This window comes from Puma concolor, chromosome A2 (assembly GCF_028749965.1).
Source record: "Puma concolor isolate L17-30 chromosome A2, mPumCon1.1.hap2, whole genome shotgun sequence".
In the NCBI taxonomy this organism is placed as follows: domain Eukaryota; kingdom Metazoa; phylum Chordata; class Mammalia; order Carnivora; family Felidae; genus Puma; species Puma concolor.
In genome coordinates, this window is record NC_141668.1 from 16,076,384 (window position 1) to 16,097,265 (window position 20,882).

At 41.7% G+C, this 20,882-nt stretch overlaps 1 protein-coding gene across 4 annotated transcripts in view; it reads left to right on the forward strand.

Annotated features, from left to right (window-relative positions):
• Positions 1 to 20,882, forward strand: part of ATP6V0A4 (ATPase H+ transporting V0 subunit a4) — a 95,832-nt gene that overhangs the window by 23,559 nt on the left and 51,391 nt on the right. For 3 of the 4 annotated variants that reach the window (XM_086689043.1, XM_086689041.1, XM_086689051.1), the window contains 8 exons: positions 2,329 to 2,462; positions 3,551 to 3,629; positions 3,927 to 4,021; positions 11,218 to 11,343; positions 11,793 to 11,887; positions 13,467 to 13,593; positions 18,563 to 18,645; positions 19,804 to 19,897. In XM_086689043.1, the coding sequence (XP_086545169.1) occupies positions 2,346 to 2,462; positions 3,551 to 3,629; positions 3,927 to 4,021; positions 11,218 to 11,343; positions 11,793 to 11,887; positions 13,467 to 13,593; positions 18,563 to 18,645; positions 19,804 to 19,897 (816 nt within the window). In that variant the 5' untranslated portion in view covers positions 2,329 to 2,345. Of the gene's footprint in view, positions 1 to 631; positions 896 to 2,328; positions 2,463 to 3,550; positions 3,630 to 3,926; positions 4,022 to 11,217; positions 11,344 to 11,792; positions 11,888 to 13,466; positions 13,594 to 18,562; positions 18,646 to 19,803; positions 19,898 to 20,882 lie in introns of those variants that run through there. The other variant, XM_086689058.1, reaches the window with a different exon arrangement.

Genomic DNA, 20,882 nt, shown 5'->3' on the forward strand with positions numbered 1-20,882 from the left:
TTCTTGTTCTAGGGTACATGTGCCACTCACCCCAGGTGGGTGCATGAAGGGATCTGCACCCCCCCCCCCTTGAGAAAAGCTGCTTTGCCAAGCTCATTAGTGTGAATGAAGGTGGCCACTGCAGAGGACCCCCAACCAGGAGACACGGTGTAATTGCTTTACTCCTCTGCTCCTCGCCCTTCTCCACCAAATAAGTTGATCAGGGCAGTAATTCTCCGTCAAAGGGTAAATAGTCATGTCTGGCCCTGTCTCTTTACCTGGGCCACATTGGAAGCTGCATCTTAGCTATTGAGTGTTTATCTGTCTGTTTTGTGTTGCAAGTGAAGTGTTTTTGAAGATAGTTGTTGATAAGATGTGGGCATGATTTGTTTTTCATGTCCCAAATGATTTCATTTTACAGTGACAAGAAGGAGTGTTTGATGTGCTTAGTAGATGCACTGGAAGGTTGTCTCTAGGGCCCTTCTAAGTCCTCTAGAAACCTTTCCCAAAACTGCTCACCGAGGGGTGAGTTACTTTTCTTACAGGAGAAAGTCACTGCTTCCTGGTGGGGCTCCAAGGTCGTGGCCCTGGGCTCAGGTGGCTGGGGGAGGGAGGGGGTTTGAGCAGGGCTGGCCGGTGAGGCAGGTTCTCCTCACTCCCAGGCAGGTGTTGATACAACAGAGCTGCCTCTGGGCTCTGTAGGCACCTAGGGAGGAGAAGCACCGGGAGGGGCTCTTTGCCTTAGGGAAGCCACCCGAGGAATCCTGGTCCCAGGCCTGCCACTCACAGGCCCTGACCAAACACAGCTGCCTCTGGGGGCTCCCTGCTAGGGGGGTTGGGCCGAGGGAGTACCAGAGAGCTGCAGCCCCCGCCCTGCTGCGGATCCCTGTCTAGAGCCTGCTGGGACAAAGCCGGGGTAAGAAGGCCCTTTACACTGTGTTCTTGGTCTGCTTGATGCTGATGTCTTGTGTCTCTCTTCTACGGAAACATTCCTTTATTTATCAGAGAGGGTAGTATGAAAAGTTTTGATTCATCTAGGTGTCAAAAGGCAAAAAATGCAGCATCAGGCGATGCATTCTGGAGGGAGGGATGATGTTTGGTCTCTAGTCAATAAATTGGGCAGTAACTTTTGAGAACCTGCTTTGTGGCTGAGCTATACTGGTGATAGAATGGAAAACATGACATAGTTCTCACCTCATGGAATTGACTGGTTAGTGGGCAACACAAACGTGAAACAAGTAGTTGCTGATGATTTATCTTCTGGGAGTACTGGTTTCACGTGGTGGTGGTGGTGGTCTGAAAGGGCTTAGGGTAGAAGAGGATCTTTGCACTGAGGCTCCAATGACAGGATTGTGTTGGGTGCATGGAAACCAAGGGGACTTGGGGAGGAAGAAAGTGAGGTTCCAAATCTAGGGGAATGCATGGACAAAGGTCCTGAGGTAGGAGGGAGCTCCGGGAGACATTGTGTGTCCAGAGAGCAGTGTGAAGGGCAATGAAGCTGGAGGGGAAGGCAAAGGCCAGATATACAACCTTTTTGTTGGCCAAATCAAGGGTTTTAGACTTGATTCTATGAGAAATAGAGATACAAGAATAATTAAAGCAGAGAAGGGATAACCCCAGTGTCTGTCGAACAGCAGCTACTGTATATATTATAAAATGAAATGAGAAAAAGGGGCCCGTTCTGGAGGTGTGATAGTTATTCCAGAAGGTTGGTCTTTGGGGAAATTGATTTGGCTTGGCAGTGGTAGATCAGTCCAGAGGGCCTTTGGTGGGAGTAGGTTCTACATGAATACCCTTTTTCCATACAGAGGACATACATACAGATTTATTTCATTCTGGCTGACTGCACAGGGTTCTGTGAGTCAGCTTAATCACTGTCCTGTTGATGGATATCTGGGTTAGATCCATTTATTATAATTATGATATACAATGTTATCAGGAACATCGTTGTGCATACATTTTCCCATACATCTCCAAGTTTGTCCAAATGAATAGCAGTGGAAATCCTGGGTCATGGATATGAGTGCTATAAAATTTGATAGACCCTGACAGATTGCTCTCTGAAAAAAACTGTCCAAATGTACACTTCCAAGACTAAAGTACAGTGTATGAAGATGCCTGCTCTCTCATACCGTCCACAACATGGGTCTTTACTCATATTTTTTAATCTCTTGCCAGTCCGATAGGTGGTGAAAAGTGCTATCTTGTTTTTGTTTATATTTTTAGAATTAAGAGTCATTCCTGTTGGATTTTTTTCCCCTGTCAGATATTAATATAATGCAACTAAAGCCAGTTTTCATCCTAAGGCTTCTATACTCTTATTCCCTCTGATGTCTTTGTCTCCTGCAGACCAAGGCTGTGTCAAGATGGCGTCCGTGTTTCGCAGTGAGGAGATGTGTTTGTCCCAGCTGTTTCTCCAGGTGGAGGCTGCATATTGCTGTGTGGCTGAGCTTGGGGAGCTTGGACTGGTTCAGTTCAAAGATGTAGGTGCCACATTCTTGGGAGACCAGAGGAAGGTGGGGTGGGTGTAGACATCTCTTTCACACCAACTTCTTGGTAGTGAACTAAGTTCAGGGAGTAGAGCCCGGAGCTGGGATAGATGGCATTCCACGTGGTTCTAGTTGTTCTGGCTAAGGTTTGTGATAACGTTGAGAAGTGACTTGCAAACATGTTCTCCTTTCCTCTAGATGTATCTCTTCTATAGGAATGTTTTGAGGCTCTAATGCAGTCACTACATGTTAGATGGCATTATACTTTATTTCCTACATAGTACCTTCAAAGAATTAGAGGTCTCCAATGGGCATGTGGACTACCAAACCTTGTTCTGAAGACAGAAACCAATTGTTCCTAACTAGCTGGTCTGAGGACAAAGTGCACAGTCTCCCTAGAGTGACATTCTAGGGCTAGACAGTCTTGAGTGTGATGTTGGGGTATCATTTCTCAGAGGTGGTTTGGATCCTTACCAAGCTTTTTTGAACAACGTTCTTTACTCCTTTACTTCCTCACCAAGATCACAATCAAAACTAAGCTCCTGCAGGAAGGATCTTGTCTTGTTCTGTGTGTTCTTAGTTTCTAGTACAGGACCTGACGTGAGGCAGTTCCTTAATAACATTTATTGGGCTGAGCTGAGGGTCACCATCACTAGGACACTGAATTTTTGTTGATGATTGTGATAACATTGCATGGAGCTATGCAATTTCAAGATCCTGTCGTATTCATGACTCCACTGAGGATTTCAAGGCTCATTTGGATGTAAATCCAACTAAAAGCAAGGAAACCTTAACTGTGGGAGGACTTTCTAAGTGTAGGAAGACCAGAGCTGAGGCATTTGGGAGATTGTGTATAAGAACATCAAGGTGTGTTTTGCCTGTAACTTACCTGTCTCATGCATGGAAGTATCTATTCCGAAGATGGTTCCAGCAACCTTCCCCAGCATTAATAATAATAATAATAATAATAATAATAATAATAATTATTATTATTCCCCAGCATTAATAATAATAATAACCAAAGGGAATACATTGGCATCTGTTGCTACTAATGTGTGGCTTCTGGTTTCCCCCCACTCTAGTTAAATGTGAATGTGAACAGCTTCCAAAGAAAATTTGTGAATGAAGTCAGAAGGTGTGAGTCGCTGGAGAGAATTCTCCGTAAGCCAGTTTTCTGTTTACTTTCTAAGTGTCACCTGGTTGGGAGGTAAATGGTTTGCAGAACTAGATTATAACAAACATGTACCTGTTTATATACTTTTTGAGGTGATTCTAGAGACAGAGTGGGGAAATTAGGGTTGGGTTGCTGGTGCCATGGCAGTCCTGGGGGGGTGGGGGCGGGGGTGGCGGGGAACTCAGGTAGCTGGGCTGGCTGAAAGGTACCTGTCTGCTTGGACCCACTTCTTAGGTGAGAAAACACAATCACCTTGGGCTCTCTCGTGGGGTTTCATCCCACAGGTTTTCTGGAAGATGAGATGCAAAATGAGATCACAGTTCAATTGCCAGAGAAAGCCCCACCAACCCCTCTCCCACGGGAAATGATTACCCTGGAGGTAGGTTCTTTTCTACTTTGCTAAAGACAGTCATGAAGCCTGTCTCCTGAGGAGCTCAAAAAAAACCACTCACGGATCTTTACCCAGTTGCAGAAGGTGTAGGGGCGGATTTATGTGACTGTCCACTTTTCAGTATTAATCCCCCAGGAAAATCCCACTGTAAAATTTTTATTTTCATTTTAAATGTTTATTTACTTTGAGAGAGAGAGTGGGTATGTGCATGTGAGTTGGGGAGGGACAGAGGAGAGGGAGAGACAGAATGCCAAGCAGGCTGCATGCTGTCAGTGCAGAGCCCGAGATGGGGCTCAATCCTGCCAACCATGAGATCATGACCTGAGCTGAAACCAAGAGTTGGAAGCTTAACCCACTGAGCCACCCAGGCACCCACCCCCACTGTACAATTTTTAGAGTCACTTCTGATCATGGGGAGAGCTCTTTTTTTCTCCTACTGCAGCCCGAAGGGAGCTCACGCCACTTTGAGAAGTGGTTTCATTGATGGACATAAATTCTCTCTCTCTTTTTTAATGTTGTATCTATCTATCTATCTATCTATCTATCTATCTATCTATCTATCTGAGAGATATAATTTTTATTGAGTATTCCCTAGGTCCAAAATACTGCTCAAAACATATTGTATGTTTTACATGTAATTGTAATTGGTCAATGATTGTCCCTATTTACAGGTCAAATATTTGAATCAGATGTCAAGTAACATTTCTGTCATCATAGAGTTAATAAATGAAGGAGCCAGGAACTTATCCCATTGGTATTCAGAACCCATATACTTTTTGTGGGGGAGATACATTTATTTTGAAATAATTACAAATTTATAGAAAAATTGAAAGAATAGGCCAGGAAACTCCTGTTTATACTTGTCTCACATACCTTAACCGTTAATATTTTGCATATTTTTTCTCTTATTTTCTCTTTCACTCCCTTTCGCTCTTTCTTTCTTTTTCTTCTCCTTATACACACTACACACAGATAAATGTGCATACAAGTTTTTTCTAAACTATTTGAGAGTAAGCTGTAGATACATCCTTAACCCCTAAATACTTTAGAGTACTTTTCATGAGAACAAGGACATCCTTTTGCATAAACACACTACAGTGATCAAAATCAATACATTAACATTGAGACAATACTATTATAGATCTCATTTACAGACCTTGTTCAAATGTGACCAACTGTCTCAACAATGTCATTTACAGAAAATTTGACAAATTTTATAGTCTGTCTATTCTCCTCTCCAGTCTAGTATCATGCATTGTATTTAACTGTTATTGCACTTTATTCTTATCTCTCTGCCACAAGTCCTCAGTCTTACTGTCTTACTCAACCATAACAATTTTGAGAAGTCTTAACCATTTACTAGAGTGTCCCTCAACTTGGGTTTACCTGATTTTCTATGCTTATGATTAGATTCAACTTATGCATTTCTGCCGGGAATACCACACAGTGATACTACATCCTTCTCAGTGCATTATGTAAGTTGGCACATGATATCCATTTGTCCCAGAATTGGTGACATTAAATTTGATCTCTTGGTTAAGGTTGTATTCATCAGATTGCACTCATGTAGAGTTAATATTTTCCCATTGTTCACTTAAATATTTTGTGTGGGGATACTTGGAGGCTATGGAAATATTCTGTTCTATGATCCATTGATGATTTTTTTTTTTTTTACTTTATATTTCTTTTTGTTTTAAATAATTTATTTATTTTTTAATTTACATCCAAGTTAGTTAGCATGTAGTGCAATAATGATTTCAGGAGTAGATTCCTTAATGCCCCTTAACCCATTTGGCCCATCCCCCCTCCCACAATCCCTCCAGCAAGCCTCTGTTCTCTATATTTAAGAGTCTCTTATGTTTTGTTCTCCTTCCTGTTTTTATATTATTTTTGCTTCTCTTCCCTTATGTTCATCTGTTTTGTATCTTAAAGTGTCATATGAGTGAAGTCATATGATATTTGTCTTTCTCTGACTGACTAATTTCACTTAGCATAATACCCTCTAGTTCCATCCAGGTAGTTGCAAATGTAATGTTTTATTTATTTTTGAGAGAGCGCAAGCAGGGGAGGAGGAGAAAGAGGGGGACAGAGGATCGGAAGTGGGCCCAGCTCTGAAAGCAGTGAACCTGATGTGGGGCTTGAACTCACCGACTGCAAGATCATGACCTGAGCCAAAGTCGGACGCTTAAGTGACTGAGCCACCCAGGACACAAAGTTCTTAGAAGCAGTGAAGTCTTGACTATATGATGCTACTGAACAAGACTTTTGCTGGCACAATGGGATCTTCTTTTTCTTGTCTTGTCTTCCTTCGTTTCTTAACTATTGTCACTGTACTATACATTATAGCCTAAGGATTTATTTATCTTATAGCTGGAAGACCACCTTCACCCATTTCACACCCCGAAGCCCCCATAACCACCAGTCTGTTCTCTGTATCTATGAGTTCAACTTTTTGTTTTTTTTTCTTTTCTTTTGTTTCTTTCTTTTTTTTAAGATCCCCTATTTTAGTGAGATCATAAAGTATTTGTCTTTCTCTGCCTGATTTATCTTACTTAGTGTACCCTCAAGGTCCATCCATGCCATTGTTATGGCAGGATTTCCTTCTTATTATGGCTGAGTAATATTTCCCTGTGCACATATGCCCCATCTTTATACGTTCATCTGTTGATGAGCAGTTAGGTTGTCTTCACTCTTGTAAATGATGCTGCAATGAACACGGGACTGCAGGCATCTTTTCGAGACAGTGATTTTGTTTCCTTCGGATAAATACTCAGAAGTAAAATTGCCGGATCCAATGTGTTGGTAACTAATCATCTTTCTGGTGGGAAATGACTCATGCTTTGTATCTACTCTAGACTGAGGCCTCTCCTCGACTGGCTTCTGGGATCAGCTGTGCCTCAGCCAGCTGTTTTCTTTAGCCAAGGACATTATAACTGAGGGGACTACCCCTTTCTTTCCCTCTCTCCTTCCTTTTATAAAACTTTGAGTGCCTACCATGCACAAGGTAGCTTAGAGAGAAACAAAACATGGCCACGTCCATTAGGAGCTTCTAGAGCAGATGGTGGTGAAAGGAGGGAGGGGTGAGGCAGTGAGAAAGAATGTCAAAAGGTAGGCAGAGCCAGATCCTGGAAGGCCCTGTAGATCTTGATTAAAAAAATTGGATATTTTATGCTAAGAAAAGGAAGGGCCCATTAAAGGAGGCAGGAAGGTAGGGGAGCTTCACTGAGCTGAGCCTTATCTCTGGCTGGGTTTGTTTGTTTGTTTTCTTTAAAGATAATGTAAAATTCTTGAAATTTTTGAAGCCTTTAGTAGTATAAATAAAGATACTCTAACAGAGATATGAGACTGTCAACTCCCCTGGAAAATATTTTGGATCTGGCCATACTAAAACCTGGATATTTTGGAAGATATTGAGTTGGTTATATGTTTCAGATAGTACTTAAAAAAAAACAAAAATCATTGCCTCCAAAGGAGGTAGGCATTGGCCCACTGGTTGGTTTTGAAACTCTACACTTTCATACATTTATACTGGTAACCAGTTAGATTACAGTCCAATGTGTACCAACAGCCCTTCCTCAGTATTTTCCTCCTGGGTATTATTTGTTGTAAAGATGAAATTAGAATGGCATGAGCTTATACGTAGCAATATTTGTCTAACCATTGACCAAGGGAACAGACTGATTCAACGGTCTGGCAGTTGAGTGTTCCTCCAGCATTCCTATGAAGGGGAATCCTTCAAGATTGTGCAAGAGTACACAAGTGGCTTTGGGCCCTTGACTTGCAAATTTTCTAAAGAGGCTTTCATAACAATCCTGGAGGAAATACTAATTCAGAAAAAAAATCTACCCACAAATCCACCATCTCAGCAGAAACTGCCATAACTTCTCAGTTTTTAGGTTTTATCCTTATCAGCTATATTTTTATGTAACCCCATGTCCATTGTCTACATTATAATTTTCTACTTTTTGCATTTAACTATCACTTTGTAAACTATGTTTTAAATAATGGGCTGTTGTCCAAAATATTTTTAAAGGCAGAATTATTTTAAAAAAAGGTTTTTTTTTTAATGTTTATTACTTATTGAGAGAGAGAGAGAGACGGAGTGTGAGTGGGGAGAGTTAGAAAGGAAGACACAGAATCTGAAGCAGGCTCCAGGCTCCGAGCTGTGAGCACAGAGCCTGATACGGGGCTTGAACTCATGAACCGTGAGATCATGATCCGAGCCGAAGTTGGATGCCCAAGTGACTGAGCCACCGAGGTGCCCCAGCACTATTTTTTTTTTAATATATGAAATTTATTGTCAAATTGGTTTCCATACAACACCCAGTGCTCATCCCAAAAGGTGCCCTCCTCAATACCCATCACCCACCCTCCCCTCCCTCCCAGCCCCATCAACCCTCAGTTTGTTCTCAGTTTTTAAGAGTCTCTTATGCTTTGGCTCTCTCCCACTCTAACCTCTTTTTTTTTTTTTTTTTTTGTTTCCTTCCCCTCCCCCATGGGTTTCTGTTAAGTTTCTTAGGATCCACATAAGAGTGAAAACATATGGTATCTGTCTTTCTCTGTATGGCTTATTTCACTTAGCATCACACTCTCCAGTTCCATCCACATTGCTACAAAGGGCCATATTTCATTCTTTCTCATTGCCACGTAGTATTCCATTGTGTATATAAACCACAATTTCTTTATCCATTCATCAGTTGATGGACATTCATCAGTTGATGGACATTTAGGCTCTTTCCATAATTTGGCTATTGTTGAGAGTGCTGCTATAAACATTGGGGTACAAGTGCCCCTATGCATCAATACTCCTGTATCCCTTGGGTAAATTCCTAGCAGGCCCCAGCACTATTTTTAACAGAATCATTGAGCGTATAGAGCAAATGGTTAAGAAGCAGTTAAGAAAAAACTTCGTTTTCTCCCCCAACTTTCTGCCACTATAGTTAGTGTTCAAAATTTAGGGTAGTGATTATCACTGGGTGATGTGCATGTGGGGCCCATGGTGGAGTTCTCTCTGCAACGTGTATGAAATTTTCCATCATAAAAAATACTAAAAATTCAATTTTTTTCTGATATTAATATGCTTTTTTTGGGAGGGAGGGGAACTAACATTTGCAGGAATATTTTTGTTTTATTGTTTATTTTCTAATCTCTTTGGTAAAAGTGTCTCTTAGGTAGATTAAAAAAATATCTAGCCTGATCGTCTCCGTCTTTTAACAGGTGACCTTAATCCACTTTCATCTATTATGGTTGCTGATTCACTGACCATTGTTTTTGTTAAATGTTGAATTGATACAGTAGAATTTTTAGAAACTGTGTGTAAGGTATAAAGAATAATGATACAGTAAACACTGAGTGCCATCACTCCGAATGAGATAAAGGTGACCACAGTGATGGTGTTAAAGCCCTCTGTGTGCCCTCCCCTCCCCCCTCTCCCCTCCACTCACCTCCCCACTCCCCTCTGCACTCCTCCCCCCTTGGAGACAATCACTGTCCTGAATTTTGTATTTTTCTTTTCTTTGTTTCTGTAGAGTTTTATCGCATATTTAGTCTTCTAAATAGCATATGATTTAGCTTTGCACATTTTAGTTTTATGTAAATGAAATCATGTTTATTCTTTTGCAACTTTCTGTTTTCTTACATCGTTTTATTTTTAAGACACCATATTGTTTCATGTTTCTGAAATTAATTCATTTTCACTGCTGGGTAGTGTTTCTTGTATTGAATGTACCACACTTTATCCATTCTATTGTTGTTGGACATTTGAATAAGTGAGAAATGAGCTTTCATATGTGTGTGTGTCTGTGTGTGTGTGTCTGTGTGTATTTTTTTTTTTTTTTTTTTTTTTTAGAGAGTCAGGGAGAGGGGCAGAGGGAGAGAGAGAGAGAGACAGAGAGACAGAGAATCTTAAGCAGGCTCCATGGTCAGTGCAGAGCCTGATGTGGAGCTCGATCCTACCACTCTGGGATCATGACCTGGGCTAAAATCAAGTTGGGCCCTTAACCAGCTGAGTCAACCAGGCACCCTGAGCTTTCAAATTTTTTAATTATTTTCCAAATCTCAGTAGTGCATTCACAAATTGTGCCCAACAGAGAGATCCTCACCTATTACATTTTGAACTTCAATACCTATATTTTACATTTCCAAGATTTCTTGTTTTTAAAGTTTATTTATTTTGAGAGAGAGAGAGTGAGCACAAGCTGGGGAGGGGCAGAGAGAGTGGGAGAGAGAGAATCTCTCCCCCACTGACAGTGCGGACCTGTCAGAATAGGAGCCCGACTCAGGGCTTGAACCCATGAACTGTGAAATCATGACCTGAACCGAAATCAAGAGTTGGATATTTAACTGACTCAACCACCCAGGCGCCCCACATGTCCAATGGTTCCCCTTTTATATTTACCTGTTTTTTCATTTTAGGACATGTTTATTTAATAATTTAGTGGTGTGTGTGTGTGTGTGTAGGGGTGTGTGCGTGTGTGTGTGTGTGTGTGTGTGTGTGTGTGTGTGTACGTGGTGCTCTTTGAACATTCTAAAAAAAAAAAACCTTAAACTCTTTTTCAGGCTATTCCATAAAAATAATTGCACTCAGTGTGAGTTTGTGTTCTGACTGTTGATTTTGTTGGTGATTTTTCTTATCGTAAGATTTCTTCTTGAGACTTACTCATTTTGTATGCTCATTTTGGAAGGAAGATTGTTTCTTATTTTTTGATTTTGTCTTCTTGCCTATCTTGCCGTTTCTCTATGCTCGTACCTGGTTCGTACCCCATTTCTCTTGCTCGTACCTGGTTCTCCAGACTCCAACCCAGAACTAGTGATTTCTCTTTTTGTATTTTATCAGTACAGTGTATTTGAGGTGGAAGGAATTCTCAACATGTAAATTCACTTTAGCTTCCCTTTTAAGTGTTTGAAATGGGGGAGAGACACGTACTTTGCTGAAATGCCTTGCCTTCCTCAGGAATCTAATTTCCATCCCCCCAAAGTGTTTTCTAATCCTCCCCATTTGGTGAAAACGGATCTAGCTTGTAGCTCTGTGGTCATACTGTGTTGCACTGAATGGGCCACTCAACTCCAGGCTACCTTATGATGCACTGAATTCTTTTTGATATTTAGTTATTTGTAGTGGTAAAGGTAGGGCAAATGTCATAGGACTTTCTGCCTGCTTTACCTTCTTTTTCCATTCTGCATAGACTCTTCTAGAAAAACTGGAAGGAGAATTACAGGAAGCCAACCAGAACCAGCAGGCTTTAAAGAAAAGCTTCCTAGAACTGACCGAACTCAAACATCTCCTGAAGAAAACCCAGGACTTCTTCGAGGTTGTTATCTGGGGATTATTTATTAAAGGGACCTTTCCCCCAGGGCCTCAAGTTTCCATTTTGAAAACTGACTGGTTTTGGAATATGCATAAATCACTGTGTTTCTGTCCCATGGCTAGGTCATTAGTGAGGGGGAGGGTATTCTGGGTGAAACATGTTGCCATTGTGAACTAAAGACAGAAATGTTACGGCGCTCATTAAAAAGTACGCGCCCTAAACACCAAGAACAAAGTCAGAACAAAGCATGAGATTGGACAGGTTTGGGCTTTAGGTAGTAAAAGACTGGGGAAGGTTTTGATCTGGCAAGGAGCACTCCACTTTTTGAATTCTACTAACTCTTTGTGGAAAATTAAAGTTTGATGAAACATGGACAAACCCTTGAGACGCAGGGAGATTTTAAGGTAGTCCAAATGCATGTAAAAGAAAATAAATGGTTCTTTGACTTTCAGACCGAAACCAGCCTAGCTGATGATTTCTTTACGGAGGATACCTCTGGCCTCCTGGAATTGAGAGCCACGCCTGCATATGTGACTGGAAAGCTGGGGTTAGTGTCTCTCTGCTCTGAAAGTTACATGTAGATGGGTTTCTGGTCCACAGCTCAGTGCCTGGTTGGTGTTGGATTTCCCCGAGTGTTTGAGTGAGTGAATGAATGAATGAATGAATGAATGAACTAGCCCCTGGAATGATGACTATTTCAATAAATATAAGGCCTCCACACAGTAATAAACCCCAGAGTAACCTTTTCAGATTGGTGGAGTGATAACTTCGTGTTAGTGGTGAAACTAACATGCTGGAGCCTGAAGAGTACAATGTTTGTGTTGTCCCCACACGCAAGGGCAAGACTATGGCAAGAATTGTTTAGATGGGTTTTCGCAACTGTTCCCTGCTTCCTTATCTTTGGAATACTGCTTTGATAATAAAATAGATTTGGAGTTTGCCATTTGAAGTGCAATTAGAAATGAGGTAATTATGTGAGCAGCTCATCCATAAGGAGCAGCAATGTGATATGATGATACCCACCAAAATGTGTGGTGATTCAAAATGGAGGGATTTCATTCAGTGTCCAAGTCAAATTGATGAATCCGTATAGAAAATATTTGATCAGAAGGTAATATGGGATCAGCGTAGGTTTAAACTAATAGATCGCCGAAAGTAACCATTTTGAAATGAGTATAAAGTTTCTGTCAGAAATTATCTAGACACCTGGATGGTTTTAAAAGTAGAGATGAATGGAAATTAGTATGTATGTTACACTTCTATTTTTTATTTTATTTTATTTTTTAAAAATTTTTTTTTAATTTTTTTTTTAATGTTTATTTATTTTTGAGACAGAGAGACAGAGCATGAACAGGGGAGGGTCAGAGAGAGAGGGAGACACAGAACCGGAAGCAGGCTCCAGGCTCTGAGCCATGAGCCCAGAGCCCGATGCGGGGCTCGAACTCACAGACCGCCAGATCGTGACCTGAGCTGAAGTCGGACGCTTAACCGACTGAGCCACCCAGGCGCCCCAACACTTCTATTTTTTAAATTAAAGTTTATTTATTTAGAGAGAGAGAACGAGTAGGGGAGGGGGGCAGAGAGAGAGAGAGGGAGAGGGGGAGAGAGAGAGAGAAAGAGCGCATGAGCGAGCGCATCCTAAGCAAGCACCACATTCAGCAAGGAGCCTGATCTGGGGCTCTGTCTCACCACCGGAGGGGCAGGACCTGAGCAGAAATCAAGAGTCAGAGGCTTAACTCACTGAGCCACCCAGGCGCCCTGTATATTTCATTCTTAGTACATTATTTGTAAAAATACCCAGAGCCCATTGTGGAGCAGTTGGGATAGTTCCTTTCTTTAGTTCTGATGCCATAACAAATGGTCTACTGTATTTCTAATCGCAAATAAGTGAATACGTAGTATCGGGGTGAGTAGGGAAACCTCAACACATGAGAGGAAACACGACTTGGTGGGGTTGGGGCTCTGATGCAGGGTGGCCTCCCTACGCCTGCCACCAAGGGCCGAGTCGTTGCCTCCTGCTCAGGGTGAAGCGGGCCTCTGTCTCCTGGTGGCATAACCTCACGTCCTACGGGGCCTTCTCCCTACCTCCCGCTCTCCGTGCTTCAGCAGTGCCTCTGTCTGCTCAGGTTCACGGCCGGTGTGATCAACAGGGAGAGGATGGCTTCCTTTGAGAGGCTGCTGTGGAGAGTCTGCCGAGGGAACATCTACCTGAAGTTCAGTGAGATGGACGTGACTCTGGAGGATCCCGTCACGGTGGGTATCCCGGGCTACAGAGAACTCTCTCCTCGGCTTCCTGGGGCCTTGGGCCTGCGCGGTGGGGGTGGGGCTTCTCTGAAACAGTGAGTCTGTAGTTCTTTGAAGCTAATATCTGCTTCCTTTCTTTTCTCTGCCCCCCCCCTTTTTTCCTCGTTTCTTTTATTTTTAAAAATTTAAATCCAAGTTAGTTAACATATAGTGTAGTAATGGTTTCAGGAGTAGAATTTAACGACTGATCACTTACATGTTAACACCCAGTGCTCATCCCAATAAGTGCCCTCCTTAATGCCCATCACCCATTTAGCCCATCCCCTGCCCAAGTCCCCTCCGGCTACCCTCAGTTTGTTCTCTGTATTTCAGAGTCTCTTCTGGTTTGCTCCCCTCTCTGTTTTTATATTATTTTCCCTTCCTTTTCCCTATGTTCATCTGTTTTGTTTCTTAAATTCCACATATGAGTGAAATCATATACTTGTCTTTCTCTGACTTATTTTGCTTAGCATAATACATTTACTTCCATTCACATTGTTGCGAATGGCAAGATTCCATTCTTTTGATCACCGAGTAATATTCTATTGTATATACATTCATGGTATATTTTATTAAAAACTTTTTTTAATTAATTGATTATTTTTTACATTTATTCATTTTTGAGAGACAGAGACAGAGCATGAGCAGGGGAGGGGCAGAGAGAGAGAGAGACACAGAATCCCAAGCAGGCTCCAGGCTCCGAGCTGTCAGCACAGAGCCTGACACGGGGCTTGAACTCAAAAACTGTGAGATCATGACCTGAGCTGAAGTCAGATGCTTAACCAGCTGAGGCACCTCTATTTTTAAAAATTTTTAATGTATATTTATTTTTTTTAACATATCTTTCTTTTTTATATTTATTTTTTAGTTTACATCCAAGTTAGTTAGCATATAGTACAACAATGATTTCAGGAGTAGATTCCTTAATGCCCCTTAACCCATTTAGTGCATCCTCCCTCCCACAACCCCTCCAGCAACCCTCTGTTTGTTCTCTAAATTTAAGAGTCTCTTGTGTTTTGTTCCCCTCCCTGTTTTTATATTATTTTTGCTTCTCTTCCCTTATGTTCATCTGTTTTGTCCCATGAAGCCCTCATATGAGTGAAGTCATATGATATTTGTCTTTCTCTGACTGACTACTTTCACTTAGCATAATACCCTCCAGTTCCATCCTTGTGGTTGCAAATGGCAAGATTTCATTCTTTTTGATTGCCAAGTAATACTCCATTGTATATGTATATACCACATCTTCTTCATCCATCCATCTGTTGATGGACATTTGGGCTCTTTCCATACTTTGGCTATTGTTGATAGTGCTTCTATAAACATGGGGGTGCATGTGTCCCTTCAAAACAGCACACCTGTATCCCTTGGATAAATACCAGCAGTGCAATTACTGGGTCATAGGGTAGTTCTATTTTAAATTTTTTGAGGAACCTCCATTCTGTTTTCCAGAGTGGCTGCACCAGCTTGCATTCCCACCAACAATGCAAAAGAGATCCTCTTTCTCCGCGTCCTCGCCAACATCTGTCGTTGCCTGAGTTGTTAATGTTAGCCATTCTGACAGGTGTGAGGTGATATCTCATTGTGGCTTTGATTTGTATCTCCCTGATGATGAGTGATGTTGAGCATTTCTTCATGTGTTGGTTGGCCATCTGGATGTCATCTTTGGAGAAGTGTCTATTCATGTCTTTTGTCCATTTCTTCACTGGATTATTTGTTTTTTAGGTGTTGAGTTTGATAAATTCTTTATAGATTTTGGATACTAACCCTTCATCTGATATGTTGTTTGCAAATATCTTCTCCTAGTCTGTTGGTTGCCTTTTAGTTTTGCTGATTGTTTCCTTCACTGTGCAGAAGCTTTTTATTCTGATGAGGCCCCAATAGTTCATTTCTGCTTTTGTTTTCCTTGCCTCTGGAGGCCTGTTGAGTAAGAAGTTGCTGCAGCCAAGGTCAAAGAGGTTGTTGCCTGCTTCCTCCTCTAGGATTTTGATGGCTTCCTGTCTTACATTGAGGTCTTTCATCCATTTTGAGTTTATTTTTGTGTCTGGTGTAAGAAAGTGGTCCAGGTTCATTCTTCTGCATGTTGCTGTCCAGTTTTCCCAGCACCACTTGCTGAAGAGATTGTCTTTATCCCATTGGATATTCTTTCCTGCTTTGTCAAAGATTGGTTGGCCATACGTTTGTGGGTCCATTTCTGGGTTCTCTATTCTTTTCCATTGGTCTGAGTGTCTGTTTTTGTGCCAGTATCTGCCCCCTTTTCTAAAAAAAAAAAAAAAAAACCTACAAAAGTTCAGTTCAAGGTCTGATTGTTGGTAACACCTCCAAGACATAGCTCTACCAGTTCCTGGAAGTTTAGCTAAGAACTGAGTTCAGTCAGTGCAATCCAAGCTTCAGTGTGCACAGGCACATGAGTGACCCTGGTACCTAGTTAAATGCAGATTCTGATACAGTGCGGTGGGGGTGGGGCCTCAGATTCTGCCCTGTTTTTTTTTTTTAGAGGGTTTATTTTATTTTATTTTTAAAGTTTATTTATTTATTTTGAGGGCGAGGTGCAAGCAGAGGAGGGGCAGAGAGAGAGAAGGAGGGAGAGAATCCAAAGTAGGCTCCGCACTGTCACTGAGGAGCCATGAATTGTGAGATCATGACCTGAGCCAAGATCAAGAGTCAGATGCTTAACTGACTGAGCCACCCAGGTGCCCCCAGATTCTGCATTTTTAACAAGCATACTGATATTGGTAGTCAGTGGACAGGATGCTTCAAACAAGGATGTTGAGAGGGCTCTTTGCTGAGTGCCACGCACTTCCTGCTATTAATTCTGTAGGGTTTACTTCCTCTGCCCTTCCAGTTAGTATTTAAATTCCCTTACTTAAAAAAAAAATTGTTTTAATGTTTATTTTTGAGAGAGAGAGAGAGAGAGACAGAGCATGGTTAAGGGAGGGACAGAGAGAGGGAGACACGGAACTTGAACCAGGCTCCAGGCTCTGAGCTGTCAGTGTAGAGCCAGACATGGAGCTCGAACCCATAGACTGTGAGAGCATGACCTGAGTTGAAGTCCGGTACTTAACCAACTGAGCCACCCAGGCGCCCCTAAGTCACCTTACTTTTTAATTCCAAGTTGGGCTTATTTCTGAGTGTCATCATCTTTTCCAGGATAGAGGGGAAAAAAAATTAACTTAGGTTTTATTTCATGGAAAACAATTTCATAGTTAAATGAAATTTAAAATAGGAAGAAAGCTTACTTTTCTCTAGTGCTATTTTTCTCTTGTTCATAAGCCATAGGCAGGTCGTAGTAATAAACATGGAAACATTTTTTTGGCCTTCTCTTGATCTGAGCTAATACAAAATTCCTCTATATCACTATGTGTCCCTTATAGATATTATTTCAAAAATTGACTTTAAATCATCACTTTGACAACCTACTATCAAAACATGACTATTACATGTTTTGGCATGTAATAGTCATGGTGGTAGAGACAGTATTCATAAAGTCAGCATCTGGAAAAGGATGACCTTAGCCTGTTAACATTGAAGGTCACTGAGCAGATCAGATGAGATCAGAGCAGATTCCTGGTTCTGGTGGATTGAGGGACAAGTGGAATTGAAGGATTCAGAAAAGGACCAGTGTTTCTTGGACAAAGGAACCTTTGGAAATAACGTAAACCAAGCAGCTCCCCAAATCTTAAATACCCCTCACCTGCTGCCAAAGAGACGATTCAATTTATCTTCTTTTTAATTGATGCCTAGGATTTCCAGTGAGTTGATGTGACATTAAGTATCTATTTATGGACTTTATTTCCTGTGTTTCTCCAGAATATAGACACTGTGATGAACATCTTCGTGCATGTGGATTATTTTCTTTTGAATTATTTCCATGATATAAATTCAAGGAAATAGGATTGCTGGTTTAAAGGGTATGGGCATTTTCATGACATTTGATGGGTCCTGACAAATGACTTTTCAGTGGGGCCATACCTGATTCCAGTGCCCTGAATGGTGTGTGGTTATAACTTTTCCAAAAATGGATTTCATAACTTTACTTTTACCCCCATCCACCCCGAACTAAATAAGAGCAAAATAGCTCATTTCTTTGCTTGAACATTTTCATATATATTTGTGAAATATATATTTTCTCTTTCTTGTGAACTGTCAAACTTGAACTTTCGATTTGCATTTTAATCAGTGTTCTTATGGGCATACAGTGAGTCAAAACTTAGGCATGGCTTTATCTTTGTTAAACATCAAACACCCACTCACCCCTGAAATATAGAAGTTGTGTATGAGTTGGGGCACCTAGGTGGCTCAGTTGGTTAAGCATTCGACTTTGGCCTAGGTCATGATCTCGCCGTTCCCGAGTTTGAGCCCCGTGGTGGGTTCTTTGCTGACAGCTTGGAGCCTGGAGCCTGTTTCAGATTCTGTGTCTCCCTTCCCCCACTCATGCCCTGTCTCTGTCTCTCTCTCAAAAATAAATAAACATTAAAAGTTGTGTGTGAGTTAACTTTAGCGAGCTAGGTCAGCTATTTTCATTTTAAGCTTTATAATATCCTGGTTCCTGTCTTCTGCATGGTTTCTTGTTTATCAACCCGTCTCTTAAGTGTAGGGTTAGAGCTGAAAACAGGCCCAGCTGTAGTCCAGCTAGTGTAGCCAGTTGTTGGTTGTTGTTTTAAGGCTGCCTTGACCTGTTTCAGGGGCCTTTCCTTCAACCATAAGGAATAACGAATTAGATTAACTGGGAGAGGGTGAAGTTTTCTTCTTTCTTTCTTTCTTTCTTTCTTTCTTTCTTTCTTTCTTTCTTTCATTTGGATGCTTAGCCAACTGAACCGCCCAGGTGCCCCAAATTTATAATTTTTTTAAAATATGAAAACAAGATTTTACATTTCTGTTACATTATAACCACAAAGAAAACATTATATATATATAAATATAATTTTTGATTTTCCAGAAAGAAGAAATTAAGAAGAATATTTTCATCATATTTTATCAAGGAGAGCAACTCAGACAGAAAATCAAGAAGATCTGTGATGGGTAAGAGACTGTTCATGGCTCTTTCATCAGGGATTGGGTCATGATTAGGTGAAGAGGGATGGGAGACAGAGTACTCTTGACTGGGCCTTCTTTGAGATCCCTTAGGATTTTAGAACAACTTTCTGACGTTTGACCAGGTAATGTTAAACATGAGACTGATTTTTATGGGGCACCTGGGTAGCTCAGTCAGTTAAGCATCTGACTTCAGCTCAGGTCATGATCTTGAGGTGAGTTCGAGCCCTGAGTTGGTCTCTGTGCTGACAGCTCAGAGCCTGAAGCCTGCTTTGGATTCTGGTCTCCCTTTCTATCTGCTGCTCCTCCACTCACATTCTCTCTCTCTCTCTCTCTCTCTCTCTCTCTCTCTCTCTCTCTCTCTCAAAAAAAAAAAAAATTAAACAAATTAAAAAAAATTTTTTTAATGTTTATTTATTTTTGAGACAGAGACAGAGCATGAAGGGGGAGGGTCAGAGAGACAGGGAGACACAGAATCTGAAGCAGGCTCCAGGCTGAGCTGTCGGCACAGAGCCCGACGTGGGGCTCCATCTCACAGACTGTGAGATCATGACCTGAGCCGGAAGTTGGAAGCTCAACTGACTGAGCCACCCGGGCGCCCCTAAATTTTTTAAAATGCAAATAATTTTTAAGAGCTGTGGGACTAGGAGCAGAGAGGACTTGAATCAGCAAAACTCAAGGTAACTAAAAGTAGACATTGTAATCAAATAAGTGTATTCCCTCTCACACCCTTTATCAGCCACTAATGAGTAGGCAAACTGCATGCTGAATTGTTTCTGATTTTACAGAATCGTTTTATTCCAGCAGAAATTATTCAGTAGGGAAGGACGTTATTGCATTAATATATTCTGGGGACAAGAAGAGACAAGTCACGCTGTAGTCTTATTTACATAACAGCCCACAGTTTCTTTGGTTTGAACGAAGCTCATTCATATAATAGAACCATAGCTTTAATTCAAATAGTGCGAGCAATGCATTGGGAACCCTTAGAACTGGGATTCGCTTTCCGAGTGCCAAAGAGACAGTTATTCTAGAAAAGGAGGGTCATCCAACCGAAGCCAGGGATGGCTAGCAGAAGAGGACATGTGGAATGCTTTTCCACAGTAACCCCCCGCCTTGTGACCTTTGGAATGTATGAAAACACAGGTTTCGAGCCATCATATATCCCTGCCCGGAGCCTGCAGCGGAGCGCAGAGAGATGCTGGCCAGCATCAATGTGAAGCTGGAAGATTTAATCACCGTGAGTGAGGCGTTGAGGCGCGTGACCTACCTCCCCCACTTCCAGAGAAGTCCTGTGTCCCAGGGCCCTCGCTTCCAGCCTGGCTGGAATGGTAGCTGTGCTCTCCCAGCTACCACTGCAGGAGATTTCGTAATCAGAAAGCAGTGTTCACGGGGGTGCAGGGGGTGATTGGGGATGTCAGTCCTGCTCTTCCTGGGCCGAGAACTGACCGCAGCCCCAGTCGGCTTTTGGGTGGCCAGCCCAGTCTGATATTATCACCGAGGCCACATCTATGGTACAGCTAACTAGCCAATTCAGTTGACCAACCAGTCTGACGGATTCTTTTTCCATGGACTCACGCACTTCTTTGAGCTGACCAATTACTTCTGTAAAAACAGTGAGTGAGTCCTGTTTCACCGAGGGCACATACCTCAAATTCAGATCCTTTTGTAAAGTTAGTGGTCCCCCAGGGTGACACTCAGCACTTCTGTGATTAGAACACTTGCTTCAGTAAACTTTCAAAGTAGTCTCTGAATGCTGCTGGGCCTACGTCAGGTTGTTTATTGTAGATGAATGCGTTCCACCGGAACTTTCTGTGGACATGTTGTCTGACTTGCAATGCCGTGGCCATGAGCTCCACGTAACCACTGAGCACTTGACACGTGGCTAGGGCAGCTGAGGAACTGAATGTTTTTTTCACTTTTTTAAAATTTGTTTTTTAAATTTTTTAACATTTATTCATTTTTTTTCTTTTTTAAAAATTTTCTTTTTTCTTTTTTTAAAATTTACATCCAAATTAGTTAGCATACAGTGCAACAATGATTTCAGGAGTAGATTCCTTAATGCCCCTTCCCCATTTAGCCCATCCCTCCTCCCCCCACCCCTCCAGCAACCCTCAGTTTGTTCTCCATATTTATGAATCTCTTCTGTTTTGTCCCCCTCCCTGTTTTTATATTATTTTTGTTTCCCTTCCCTTATGTTCATCTCTTTTGTCTCTTAAAGTCCT